This window comes from Micropterus salmoides, unplaced genomic scaffold (genome assembly GCF_014851395.1).
Source record: "Micropterus salmoides isolate LMB-PRFRI ecotype aquatic unplaced genomic scaffold, ASM1485139v1 Ms_hic_scaffold_7, whole genome shotgun sequence".
NCBI classification, from domain to species: Eukaryota; Metazoa; Chordata; class Actinopteri; order Centrarchiformes; family Centrarchidae; genus Micropterus; species Micropterus salmoides.
The window spans coordinates 1,949,141-1,963,967 of NW_024044459.1; the positions used below are offsets into that span (position 1 = coordinate 1,949,141).

The window sequence follows — 14,827 nt, forward strand, 5'->3', positions numbered from 1 at the left end:
AACACTGACACCATCATCAAGAAGGCCCAGCAGAGGATGTACTTCCTGCGCCAGCTCAGGAAGCTCAAACTGCCTAAGGAGCTACTGATCCAGTTCTACACAGCCATCATCCAGTCTGTTCTCTGCACCTCCATCATTGTCTGGTTTGGATCTGCCAGCAAAAAGGACAGGAGCAGACTACAACGGACAGTCAGGACTGCAGAAAAAACAATCAGTGCCAACCTGCCCTCCATTCAGGACTTATACATTTCCAGAGTCAGGAAACGGGCAGGAAACATCCATCTCACCCCGGACACAACCTGTTCCAGCTCCTCCCCTCTGGTAGGCGCTACAGGGCACTGTAAGCCAAAACCAACAGACTCAGGAACAGTTTCTTCCCACAAGCCATCACTCTGATGAACAGCTGATTTCTGACTCACAGTGTCAGGAACATTTCCTGTGCAATAACCCAGTAACTCTGTCTCTAATCAGCCACCTGTTTACTGGTTTCCACTTATTATTTATTCACCATTCTCTATTTCAGTGCTGTTCATACTATGTCATATTGTATATACTGTATACCAATACACCTACCTCAGGTCATAAGTCTTATTTATTTTTTCCAGCATCCTTTGCACTATGCTCCATCACACTGTGTACATGTATGTGTACCTGTATATCATATCCACCTTCAACATGTACATTATGAGAATAGTTTACTCCTGCATCCTTTGCACTCTGATCACTGCACTATTCGTCAATATGTCTATATTGTTTTGTTCATAGTGTGTCTATTAGTGTTGTCTATTCTGTAGTTTGTGCCGATTTTATTTTATTTTATTTTTTTATTGTGTTATGGTATTATTGTATAAGTAAGCACATTGTGAGCAATGTACAATCCTGAGTCAAATTCCTCGTATGTGTACACATACTGTACCTGGCAATAAAACTGATTCTGAAAAATGTCTGGACTGGGTCTGTGCTAGTACTGGATTTGGTTCAGCTGTGCTTGTACTAGCTAATGATCCATCACTCTACTGCCAAAATTCAGCATAGCCCCTGTAAATGATAAATATCAATACTTGCAAGATATTAATGTTATCAACTGCTTCAAGCCCATTCAAACTGGCTCCCCAGGTTTCCTTTAATACATTTAGAAAAGGAAAATACTATTTATACTATGACATGACTCTGTGATGTTTATTATCTACTGAAAGATGTAAATTCATATTGCCCAGTCTGCCCCACTTATCAAAACTGTAATAGTTAATGTGAATCCCATGCTTTCCATCTTGCATTAGTCCAGCGTTGTAACTAAACCTTCACTGAGAGACAGATGATTATTGTCTCGTTTTAAAATTATGTGTGCCTATGAGGAGTGCCATCACATCTGTGTGCTGTCTGGACTGGTCGCACTAATGTTGCTGCTGGAATGCAATAAGGTCCAGCTGCAGATTGTAAACCTGTTCAGCAGGATGCACAAGTTTCATTTCATGCATATACGTATGAGCGCATGTTCACACACAATGTGGTTTTCTTTTCAGTGCTGCAGTTTATAAACATCGTTGCACGTTGGCTGCTCAGCTGGGTTAGCAAGACAGACAGCGATTCACTGCAGCTACAAATGCTGCTCACAACAGACTTTGAGAGGAGAGAACACAAGTTTACCTGACTGCTGTTCTCGAAAGTCAGTCTCATTGAGTTACTTTCTTTTCTTGTGCACAGAAGGATAGTCCCACTCAGTCCTCTCATCAGCGTTGTAAATACTCTTTTTCAACATTGAGTCTTTTTTTGTGACTCTTCATATTGTAACAATGTGCCTTTTCACAACAAGTAGTTTTATATTGAAATTGTAACATTGTAATATTATTGCTAACTTGACCGGACATTGCAGATGTAACCAGTTGTTGCTAACTTGACCGTGAAGCCCTACATGTCCAAAAACAACGCCAAGGGGTCTTGACAATTTCACTGGGACAGCACATGGATACAGGGGCACGAGCCCCAGTAAAAAGGGTCTAGCGACGCCTGTGTCGTCTACTGACGAACACTTGCCGCAAAACATGTGCTGAGAATTGGCAGAAAGGCATGGAGGACGTCAGATGAGACAAATCACTGTGAGACAGGCTGCTGCATCCCCAGTAACCGCTGAAAGAATCAAGGTAAGCTGGTTTTGTCTGAAGATTCTCAGTCACCCAGGTCATAGACCAACGAAGGTCCAAAGAAGGTTAAAGTCAAGGGCAATTGGACTTGGTTGAAGATACTGGAAGACATTTCGTCCCTCATCCAAGGGACTTCTAGAAGTCCAGTTGCCCTTAACTTTAACCTTCGTTGGGTAAGCTGGTTTAAATATGCAGGGTTAGGGATAGGCTTGTGAAATCCTGCAGGGACGGATTAATAATGAAGGATATGTACAATATGGCTGTTGTCAAGGATGTCACTAGAATTGAAAGAGAGGGGGGCTTAGCCCCCAGGGTATGCGTAACTTGCTTGCGAAATCTTAGCACTCGCATCTTTTGTTACTGTATTAGAACTACATTTATGTCCACCAACCACGAGTGAAGAAGACCAGATGTTAACAAGTACAAAGCGACATTCTTCAATTTCTTCTGTGTTGAATGACAGTTACTGTAATGTTAGTTTTTGACCCATCAAAGTTAAATGCTATCCAGCTACTCATGTAAATGTGTGATAAAGTAATACAACATCTAATTCCTCTTTCTAGTAGATAAGTTGCAGATCCAAAGAATGATATTTAATAACACTAATTACTGTTACTGCACTGTAGCTTGGTTCAGTCCGTGTGTGATTTTGCTCTGTAGTTTGTCTTGCATACAAGCACACAACAAATATTTTATCATGTAAGCTGTTGATAAGGATCTTATTTTAAGTGGTTACTGTCTGAATTTAATAACCTGGTGGAATAAAATATTTGGAGTAACGATTACTATATGTTTTGGATGCTGTACGTATGATTGCTTTCATTTTATTATAATGTGTGTATATCTGTGGGTATATGCTCATGTATAGCTAGCCTACATTTAGGCAACATCAACATATTTATTTAATTTATTACAGCCAATAATTGTAGGAAGTTAAGTGGGTCAGAATATACAAATATATTCTGCCTTGCCTAGACATGCCAAGAAAACAAAACACCCCCCATTTCTTTCGACCTGTTGACCATTACTGACCTGTAGACCACAACTGACCTCAGAATCTCTCTCTCTCTCTCTCTCCTAAAATATCTTCAAATATCCATCAGGTCAATGAACTGAAGCATATACCAGTAAAATAGCATTAACAGGGACACTATGACACTATGTCTCCCAACAACATTCTGTGGGGACTGATAGTTTTGAAATACTATAGCTAGCTAGACAAGTGTTTTCCATAGCCAACTAAAATATCCCATTTCCTTTACCTCAGGTAAACGTAGCTAAAGTTCAGCAAGTAACTTTCATTACAACAACTTACAGTTTTGCTGTGTATCATGCACTACACTGAATCAATTTTCTTACTATTGTTAAGGTAGCTTCTGTCCCCCTAAAATAGGCCTACCGACATCCATGGCTGTTGTTTAAATTACAGTTAGTGCAGAATATGGAAAATATTTACATGTTATTTACATGCGCAAAAATGTGGGCCTTGTTGATGAGGCAAGAGAACTCAGGGGACTCTTCTTTGTCATACTTTACTGTAGTTGGTCTGCTTTCGCTTTTAGTCTGTTCATAAACTGAACTTGAATTCTTGGAATTCACAAGTATTTCAGCTAAAGTTGAAACAACTTCTGCAAATATGTCTTTGTCTAAATGTCTGGCACCCAAGGTGAAGTGGCTTCTACTTTCGACTTTCCACTGAGGTTTTATGCAGTTGCACCACCTCTAAAGTTTTGTTCCAGCCTGAACACACCAACAACTTTATTGGTTGTACCTTTTATTTAAACCCTTGAATTTACATTCAGGAATAGGTCACCACTGAAGATGCACTGTTTTCCAGGAAGCAGCGGTTTTTCAGTAAATTCAAGTGTCCATTTCATGGGACCTTTAGCTGTCAATGCATAAAATGTATGTAATAATGACACCCTTTACTGCCAATCATAAGTAAACACTAATTCTATGATCATCATTTCACTGTTGAGCCCTTTCATTATCATCATGCATGCTTGTGTGGAATCCGATCAGAACGTTGCTGGGAATCATTCAGCTCACTGGATTCCCTTGACAACCAGTGACTGTCATGTAGTTTATATGATAAAACTTCATAATTTTCATCAGAGGTGGATGGCGCTAAACCTAGGCTGTAAGCATGTTAGCCATACTAAGCCAAAATTTATGTGAGTGACTGGCTGTAAGCATAGGTGTGTTGTCTGTGGGAAACTCGACCTGTCTTATCTGGTTTGTGAGAAATATGTGACGTTGTGCAACCTCTTCTTCAGCCTCAATCAATGAGGCTTTGTTAGCTCCCAGGTGTACAGTATTTGACATTTCAACTACACAACGGTGGAGATGGCACAGTTTTCATTCCTCAGTACTGACATACCTCACAGGATCGGATTTGCTTTTTATTGCATTGTAATGTTTCCGGAGAAGGATACAGAAGTGTGGTGCGGTGTGTCTGTTAGGGTAAATGTCAGACCTGCCAGCTGTAGAGTTTAAATCGCAGTCCTAGCTGTTTGTAGTCAATGACCATGTTTCCTCTCATGTGCTTCTGTGCCCAGATACAGTCTGACAGCGCCTCCTCCAACCTGGAGAGACAGCAGTGCAGAAACATGTAAATAGACAAACAGTACAGCAATGGATGAAAAACTGGTCATTTTTGTAATGAAAATGCAGCACCTTGTTATATTTTTCCCCTCATCTACCACAGTAGCTTCCAGTAGTGTCCACTGAACCACTGAAGTGACTCAATTCTGACATACAACCTCCATAAAACCACAAAATGGCATTTTTTGAATGATTAAACAAACAGACTGTCTTTAATGTAGTGTCAACTGTAAGTCTGCTGCCTCCTACCTGTCAATCTGCAGCAACACTGCTGCTCTTTGGAAGAAACCAACAGCAAGACGTTCGTCCTTGGCAATGGTGAGGTCTAATGCCTGGCCATCACAGGGGGGAAAAGAAAAGTTGAGATTTTGTTTTGGTTTATTTCTGACCTATTTATACTGTTAGACAAAGTGTCCTGCTTTGTTTTATTTGTAGTTTAGATTGTAGTGTTGGGGTTGATTGTTCTTGTATTGTAGTTTGTATGATGCGGTAAAGGCAGGTAGCCTAGGCCTAGGCCCTGGAGGGCCAGAACCTTTGAATCAGGAGACTTGTGTTCACGTGTCCTGTGAAACAAAAAGTCAATATTAGGCTAAATATTTTTATATTAGGATATTGCCTAATATAAAAATATTTAGCCTAATATTTACTTTTTGTTTCACTTGACTTTTTGTCTCTAATAAGACTTTTTGTTCTTTTCAGGTCACATTGCATTTCATATCAACTGTGGCGAATGTGATTGTAGAAGTGAGCACTAGGCAATATTACAGAGCCTCAAACACTCAAAATTCTCCCATTCGTGGCTTAAGTACATCAGCATCAAGGAAGCATTTTGTTTTGGGCTAATCTAAAGCAGCTGGTTACCTGAGCGATCTAAGAAAATACCCAAATATGTTTTTCAAGGGTTTTTTCTTGAGGCTACGGCCAGGGGGCGACCTCCTCTCCCTCGCCCTGTATGCTCCAGCCCCCTGCTCCCCCTCCGTTCACCCTACTATGGGTTGTGTTGCCAGTGGTCGTTCCCCCTGGCTGGATGAAGTGTGGCGCGCCTGATTTTACCCATAATGCTTTTTTCCCCCCCGCAGCTGGAGGCTCCCCACAGCGCCGCGCAACTTTCTAAATTCTTTCATCTCACAAAGGAAATAAAGGACATATATAGCAACTGTAAGTCGCTTTGGATAAAAAGCGTCAGCTAAATGTATACAAGTGTTTCTGCTGCAGGTTTATCAAGTGTGACACACAAAGCTACACAAGTTGGATTCATTAAATATCAAAATCAATATTTTTCCGTTTTAAAACAGAAAACCAAAAAACAAATGTCTTTTTTTTGTTTGTTGTTCATCTGTTTTTTCGTTTTGGTTTTAAAACAGAACCATACACAGATTTCTCTGCGTTCAGTGTGTTAGGTCAGTTTGTTTAGTCAATTTAGTGTATGGTAAGTTGGCATTGCCTGAGTTAAGATCCATTTAGTTGACCTTTTTTTAAATGGGTGCAGAACTTTATTATATATTTTTGCAAATTGCAACTTCTATTTTTTGGTAAATAAAACCCTCCTTTAAAAAAATTCACCCGAGGCTGCTCATGCCTGCCAGCTCAGCCCCTCAGACACAAACACATGGAAATTGTGACAATATGCTTCCTTTTTTTTTTTTTTTTACAAGTATTCAGCAGCTATCCAGACTGATGTACAATGGAAGAAAGCGGATAAGCAGAGTTTTAAGACTTTGCTCAAGAGACACCTGATGCTGGAGCTCCATTTTGGATTTTGTTTACCCTTTTTGACACCTGTTTTTAGCCTTTTCATCGATCAGCAGGACCACTATTATCGACTGTTTGACCAGTTACCTTCTGAAAAACAGCTGCTCTTACAAAAATCTATAAAGTCTGCAGCTGTAAATCTTAAGTTTTACATAAATGAATTTCAGTCCAGATGCTCTGCAGTTGTTTTCCAGCAGAGGTCGAATAGTTAATCAAAGTGGTTTTCCTAATAAACTTAAGAGCTGTAAAACAAAGTAGTGATATATAAAAGTTTGAATCACATTAAAGTATTGACAGGAATTTCAGAGTCTCCCTCCAAACCCCCATCATCCCCCAACACAGAGACCTTCAGGGCCAGGTCCAGCTGTCCAAGAGCCAGGTGAGCTGAGGCAGCGTTGAACAGAGTGCGAGATGTGGGTTCACTGATCTGTTGGAGTTTGGCCAAAGCTCCTTGCCAGTCCTTTGTGTCCACTGCCTGCACCGCCTCATCCCACAGCCGCAGCAGCTCAGTGTAAAGCATTCTGGACAGCAGAGACAGGAGAAGAGCAAAATATAGGATAACTGACATACATATAGAACAGAGGAGGTTGTTTCTTATTTGAGAGTTGTGGGAAAAAATGTTATCTTCTCTCTTTATTATTTATTAATGTGAGAACTGGCACTGCTCTTATTAGTGTGAGAGCTGTACATTTCTAAACTGCTCTCAGTCAGTCTCAATCTCAGTTGAGACATGGTATTTTAGATTTAAACCTTAATACATAGGTAACCCACCATCAAGCTCTCATCACTGCAATAGAAAAGGCAGACTGACTCCTCAGCAGAGTGTGGAAACATGCTCTATATTCTCCCTCTCAGCTATTCTCAGATATAACAAAAATACCAACATCACAGCTAAAAAGCTTTATTCTTAAGCCAAATGTACTTTTTCCATCAACAGAATATGAAGTGGTGACACCCATCAGCAGTTTGCACTTTGAGCCATTAGTTCAGTTGACAGCATGTCTGTCATTGAGGCTCTATTATTGGGTGCAAGACGTCCTAACCCCAGCTTTAGGAGGAGTGTTGTTTGGACACAACTACCAATTTTCACATGACTGTGTGGCTCACACAGGTGTATGCACATTAAGTGCAAACACCATAAAAGTACAATGTTCAATTCCTACAAACTGCCATCATCAGTATTAAACCTGCAATAAATGTACATGTTTTCTGTTTTTCTAAATATTTCAGCATCTACATGGACAACAGTATTTCTTATGAGTAGTCATATACTGTTTCTTTATTTGGTTGACTTGTTGTGTTATTTTATGTCACTCCAACAGTGGACTAGACTTCATAGACATTTAGAAGAAAAAGAGTGGTGTGCCAGCCAAATGTGATCAGGATAGTGTGTCCTCTGTTGGCATTGGTGCTTTAGTGACATTTCATGTCAGACAGGTTGTACAGATAGGCATGTGGAATGAGTAAGTAGCATTTGAAACAATTTTACCAGTAGGTGGCACTAAAGAATTTGAACATTTGAAAAGTGCTGCAGGAGCAGCAGCCGACAGATTACAGCTCTCACGATTTTCTTTAGAAAATGCACATTCTAGTTACTGATACGATCCAGCAGTTTTGCATTTGTAAAAAAAATTTAAAAAAGTTGTCTCTGTAGAACTTTCTTAAGTGTAGTTCTTAGAAGACTGGCCAATATTGTTGTACAGTTGTCATACAGTATGTGTGGATTACTGAATTTGTCTGAAAATTCTATTTATTTATTTTTAACCTGTCCCACCCAGCAGCCTAGTATATAGTCTGAGGAGCTGGACACCATGTTGTGCCAGACAGATTCTGCTTTAAAGGCAAAGATGGGCAGAAATAGGGGTAGGGGGCACAAACACCACACAAATAGACACCACAGAGAAAGGAAAGTACCAGCAAGAGTACGGGGATGGGGGCTTGGGCAGAAAAAACAGCCCCGAACCCCAGTCCTCCACACATCCCCAGGGAAGCTCAGTACAGCCCCGATCTGAAGCCCAACAGTAGAGAATACAAACAAGTCAGAGGCAAATTTATCCAATACAGGACACTTCTCGGATATTATTACACCCCAGCAAGACTCAATGACATGGGTCTAATTAAAGACAGTCCATGCTGAAAGTGTAAAACAGAACATGGCACATACGGAGTATCTCAAAAAAGGGAGTACATCCCTCAAGTTTTTGTAAATATTTGATTATCTTTTCATGTGACAACACTGATAAAATGACACTTTGCTACAATATAAAGTAGTGAGTATACAGCTTGTATAAGAGTGTAAATTTGCTTTCCTCTCAAAATAACACATCACACAGCCATTAATGTCTAAACTGCTGGCAACAAAAGTGAGTACACACCTACAACGACTGTCGTTACTACAATCAGGAACACTAACGAACCAGCGGTATTGATGATCCTGGCAAACGACCCCACTGAGGTTAAATAGCTGAGTTTCCCTACCAGTCAGTCAGAACAGAAGAAGTCACTTGGATGAGGGACAAAACATCTTCTATTAACTTCAACCAAGTCCAGTTGCCCTTGACTTTAACCTTCTTTGGATGACCTGGATGACTGAAAATCTTCACAGACAACCCCTAAGTGAAAATGTCTAAATTGGGCCCATTTAGCCATTTTCCCTCCCTGGTGTCATGTGAGTTGTTAGTGTTACAAGGTCTCAGGTGTGAATGGGGAGCAGGTGTTTTAAATTTGGTGCTATCACTCTCACACTCCCTCATACTGGTCACTCGAAGTTCAACATGGCACCACATGGCCAAGAACTCTCTGAGGATCTGAAAAAAAAGAATGGTTGCTCTACATCAGAGGTCACTAATAGGCGGACCGCAGTATGGATCCGGACCCAGCCGCTGTCCTCTCCGGACCACCAACCTACAGCCGATTTATTATTGAGACTTACTACCTCGTGACGGAGCGTTTCAATTTTAACCCGCGCAGCTTTCCTAGCATTTACTGTACTGGTTTAGCAGCCCAGGAAACTCACAGACCAATCGCATGTGCTCCAATCTCTCATCAAAAGTCTCATGTGACGCTTCTCAGCCAATCAAATCTGTGCATTCCGATACTTGCGAGTTGAGTCCAGAGACGTTTTGGAAACACACACGAATTGAGGAGATGAAAGGGAAAAGAGATTTCACATGGCTTTTAATCAAGAATGTACAGATTTTTACATGGACATTCCTCCCACGGCAGTTCAAAACCAGAATATCTCATAGATCTCCAATCCTAGCTGGCAGGACAAACTAGAGCTCACGTTTCTCACTGAACAAGAGAAAGTAGGAAAGTGGTAGCTCTATAAGAGGGAATGAAAGAGAAGAGGAGGCATTACAACTGTATTTGTTATGATGTGTTGAGTGTTTATTATAGAATTGGTAAAGACTACACTTCATTACTTCAAGCTACAATTTTTTTTTTCTAAAAATTAAGCACTTTATTTTAGTTTGCTTAAATTTAGAATGTATTATTAGAGTAGTTATTATTTATTATCCCTCCAGTTTGATGTGAAAACTGACAGTAAACATTCTTGAAATATTATTTGATTTGACAGTCCGTTGTTGACTAAAAACATATGTTGATACAACTATATGTTATGGTACTGAATGATTAATGTTAGTCGTTTTGATGTTCCGGACATTTTCCTTCAGGAAATTTTCTCTAACTGGACCTCTTTGAATTCTAACTGAATACCCCTGCTCTACATAAAGATAGCCTAGGCTAAGAAGATTAGAAGATAAGATAAGAAGATTGATAAGACCCTGAAACTGAGCTGCAGCACGGTGGCCAAGACCATACAGCAGTTCAACAGGACAGGTTTCACTCAGAACAGGCCTCGCCATGGTCGACCAAAGAAGTTGAGTGCACGTGCTCAGCGTCACATCCAGAGCTTGTCTTTGGGAATTAAGTGTGAGTGCTGCCAGCTTTGCTGCAGAGGCTGAAGGGGTGGGGGGGTCAGCCTGTCAGTGCTCAGACCATACAGCGCTGACTGCATCAAACTGGTCTGCATGGCTGTCGTCCCAGAAGGAAGCCTAAAGATGATGTACAAGAAAGCCCGCAGTTTGCTGCAGACAAGCAGACTAAGGACATGGATCACTGGAACCATGTTCTGTGGTCTGATGTGACCAAGATAAACTTATTTGGTTCAGATGGTGTCAAGTGTGTGTTGCAGCAACCAGGTGAGGAGCAAAAAGACAAGTGTGTCTTGCCTACAGTTAAGTATGGTGGTGGAAGTGTCATGGTCTGGGGCTGCCGGCACTGGGGAGCTACACTTTTTTGAGGGGACCATGAATGCCAACATGTACTGTGACATACTGAAGCAGAGCATGTTCCCCTCCCTTTGGAGACTGGGTCACAGGGCAATATTCCAACATGATAACGACCCCAAACACACCTCCAAGACGACCACTGCCTTGCTAAAAAAGCTGAGGGTAAAGGTCACATCTGTGGGGCATCCTCAAACAGAAGGTGGAGGAGCGCAAGGACTCTAACATCCACCAGCTCCGTAATAATGGTGGCCCACAAAATATTGACACTTATGGGGGTCCTCACTTTTGTTGCCAGCAGTTTAGACATTAATGGCTGTGTGATGTATTATTTTGAGGGGACAGCAAATTTACACTGTTATACAAGCTGTACACTCTTTACATTGTAGCAAAGTACTTACATACATTTCATTCCAATGTTACCCAGATATACCCTTTGTTAATACCAAGTAATTACCTGGTTATTACTTTGGAATTTACATGGTAACCTATTACTTAGCTATATCTTTTTTTATTATCACACTGTTTCCTCATGTTATTACCGAGCCATGAAGTGCTACAGAGAGATGAAAGGGAGAGAGTGCAGGGGAGTAAGGTAGAGTAAAGAATATCTAGGATGGATAAAAAACAAATACAAACAAATACACCCAACCATTCATGATAACTATATAGAATTAATAACAAATAAAAAATAAAGAATACAATAAAAGAGAAACCTAAAGGGAAATTGTACTAATGTTAATCATTAACATTGTGCACAATACTTCCTTGTATCTTACCCAGAATCTATCTGCACATGTTGTTCAGTTCCATTCATACTAGCAGAATAGTTTATCAGGGAGACATTATAAATATGTGACATAGACTGCTTACCTTTTTCTCCTGAATGAGAGGCCAGTGAGAGTTCAGTCACTATCTAGCTCTGCCTTAGTACCTGCTGCCTTCCACACTGTGTCAACAGGGAAGTGAGAGTTTGTGAAACAGGCCTCCTCAGGAGTCTCCACCCTATTGCTACAAGGAAGTCCTCCATCCACATTCCCTAGAAAGGACGGACACAGGCTCTGGAATTCACCTGTCAATGTGGCACGTACGCATGACAATTACAATCCACATGACTCATATTTGTTTAAACCTGATGGACCTAAAAACCCCATGAGGATAGATTTAACCTTGTGTTCAAACTAGTTTTGAACATGATTTCTTACAGCAGATGCTTTGTTTGGGAATGTAGCAAACTGACTGTCAGAGATATTTTGTAAATGGCAAAAACCCGCACCACATCCGTACAGGCAGGTAAAACTAAAGCCTATTCTGGGAACTTCTATCTTAAATCTTATTTGACCCAGGAAATGTATTGCAGAAGCTCCATGACTGTGAAATCCTATATTATATGTTCAGAAACAATAGGGGTTAAGGTTTCCATACCAGGTCTAGTTACACTGAGTCATTATGCTAACACACATAAGGAAGCTGTAGTCACTCTCTTGGGTTTACATGATAATAGTTTTGAATGAGATCTAGTCAGAGTGACATTTGACCTCAGGAATGATTCAGAGAAAAATGTCTCTGCATTCCAGAAGTCACATCTCTTCAAACATCTCTTCAAAAGTGATGTGGCTGATTAAGCTTGCACATAATAATAATAATAATAACAATAATAATAATAGAACAAAATAGTAAAAATACTCTTTTACAAGTAAAAGTCCTGCATTAAAAAATGTAAAATACAGTATACAGTAGCGTCAATTTAATGATCAAAAGCAAGTGTACTTATTATGCTAAATACAACCTTCCAGTCATACATTACAATATTAGATGACTGATTTTAATATTTCATCTTGTCAAGATGGAGCTCATTTCTACTATTTTTCATGCTGTTTGATGATTGTATCTATTGCATCGTATTAATACATCATGTTTAATGTATCAGTTTTATAATGAGTTAGATGTCATAGGTTTTCATGTAAAAAATATTAATCTGTACAGTAACTAGGAATATGATTAATATGTACAATATGTTTTTATCCCCTTTTCTACACACAGTGTGATCACTTCTTCATACAGTTCTTTCTGTGTTTTCTTTTTCCATTAATATTGTTTTATTTCAATGCTTGTAATGTGGAACATTGTAACTGGTTCCCACTGCATTAGTACTTCCCTTTTTTTTCCAGTTTTTCTACTTTTAATAGAAATGCATTGTATTCTTTTTCAGCATACTGTACTGTATACATGGTATGTTTATTATATTTATACTGTACATACATTGGATAGAGCACTTTGGGAACATAAAGAAGAAATAAACCTGTGTGGAACTTTTGTCTCCCCCTGCTGACACAACATTGTGGACAAGTGCTTATGATGGGTTGCTCCCCTGGAGCTCTGGCAAACCAATCATTGCTGGTGGGCATGAAACACATCCATACCAGTTTACCAGCACAGGATTCTTTTTTTTGTCAGGCAATTATCACCATATTTGTTTTAAAACGTTTGTCAAAGCTGCAGATTTTCTGCTTGATATCCTTTTAGAATGATGTAGAGAATTATGTACATTGTGGAACACCTTAATAAAGTTTATGAAATGAGAGAAATGTTACTACCCTTAGTGTTTTCATAGTCAAGATGTTAAATGGACCATGGTTTTCAACCCTACTACATGCAAAAATCTACTTTTTTTAAAAATACCACAGGACCCATATTTTGATATGTCACCTGAGACCTAAATTTAGTTTTTTGCTTCATATAAATAAAGACATTTCCACCATATATTGGTGAGCAGAGCAGTGTTTAATGCTCAAAATCTTCTGGGGAAGCACCCCAAGATCCCTCATTCAGCACTGAATATTTCTTCAAGTGTTAAAATGTCGCCAAACATCGTCAAACATCGCCATTTTGAAACGACATGTTTTTTACATTATGAAACATTGCAATTTGGTTAGGCTTAGGCACAAAAAGTACTTAGGGTTAGGAAAAGATCATGGTTAGGGTTGAACTAACTATGTTAAGTACGACAGTTAACTTACATAATTGACCCTTCGCTTAGCCACGCCCCCCTTAGTTACTGTTGCTAAGCCCGACAAACTATTGGAACTGTCAGACTTCTAGCACTGTGCTATCACAATTACTGCACTCCCTGGAGAAATATTGTCAAATTTTTGGATAAAGCGATCTCATCAATTTTGCAGTTGCATTGTGCATTTGAAGGTTGTATTCAATCTGTCAAACTGACTTGAAAAAAATAAAAGATCACAGAGTAAAAGTGAACCCCAGTTTTATTATTGAATATTGAGAAAGAGGGTAGAAAAGTATGGGTTATATAACATTACATTCAGTAGTTAGCTAGCGTTAGCTAACTAACATTACATTAGGAACAATCCACAGCCAACTTTTTTCTGGATTTGTTTTAGGTTTTGGAAAGGAAATCGTATTTCTCTTTTCAACCTCTCTGGATAGCGACTGTAACTATTACAAGTGCCCCAGGAACAGCATTTGACTATATCTTGGAAAAACACAGCAAAAGAACGCTAGAAAACGACTTCTTTTACATTAGAGTCAATGGAGCGCCGCCATGAAAGTGTCAGACCTCAGTTAGAGCGAGTCCTATACTGCGCTGTGATTGGCCAGTTGTGCATTCGGGGTGTGGCTTAGCGAAGGGTCAATTTAAGTTGTTACTTGCGTAACTTGTGCATTTTACGTAACCTATGTAACTTAAATTACATTTTGTTTCACATGGGAAACACTGGTCTCCTGGTTGAAAGTCCGGTTTCTGGCCCTCCATCCACCTCAACAAACAACTTACTTGGTCTTTTCTGTTAAATGTCCTACACCTACTTATTAAATTAGAAAATATATGCAAATATAGTTTACAAACTTGTCACAGCTGATTGGGAAACACCTCTAACATGCCCACCAAACAGGAGAAAACATGACTGGAAGCTCTTGCTGGGTGCCACCAGAAACATTTTAGAGACTTGGTGCCACTCACATGAACACCTGTGGGACCTGGAGACTCACTACATTTAAAACCTATCAACATCACTG

At 39.7% G+C, this 14,827-nt stretch overlaps 1 protein-coding gene across 1 annotated transcript in view; it reads right to left on the minus strand.

The window, feature by feature from the left end:
* The window catches only part of LOC119892228 (NADPH oxidase activator 1-like), a 50,211-nt gene extending 38,447 nt beyond the window's left edge, over positions 1-11,764 (minus strand). The window contains exons 1-4 of the mRNA XM_038704394.1: positions 11,663-11,764; positions 6,844-7,018; positions 4,995-5,077; positions 4,618-4,726 (exon numbers count right to left, since the gene is read on the minus strand). Coding sequence (XP_038560322.1) covers positions 4,618-4,726; positions 4,995-5,077; positions 6,844-7,017 — 366 coding nt within the window. The 5' untranslated portion in view covers position 7,018; positions 11,663-11,764. The remainder of the gene's footprint in view (positions 1-4,617; positions 4,727-4,994; positions 5,078-6,843; positions 7,019-11,662) is intronic.
* Between the last annotated feature and the right edge of the window lie 3,063 nt (positions 11,765-14,827).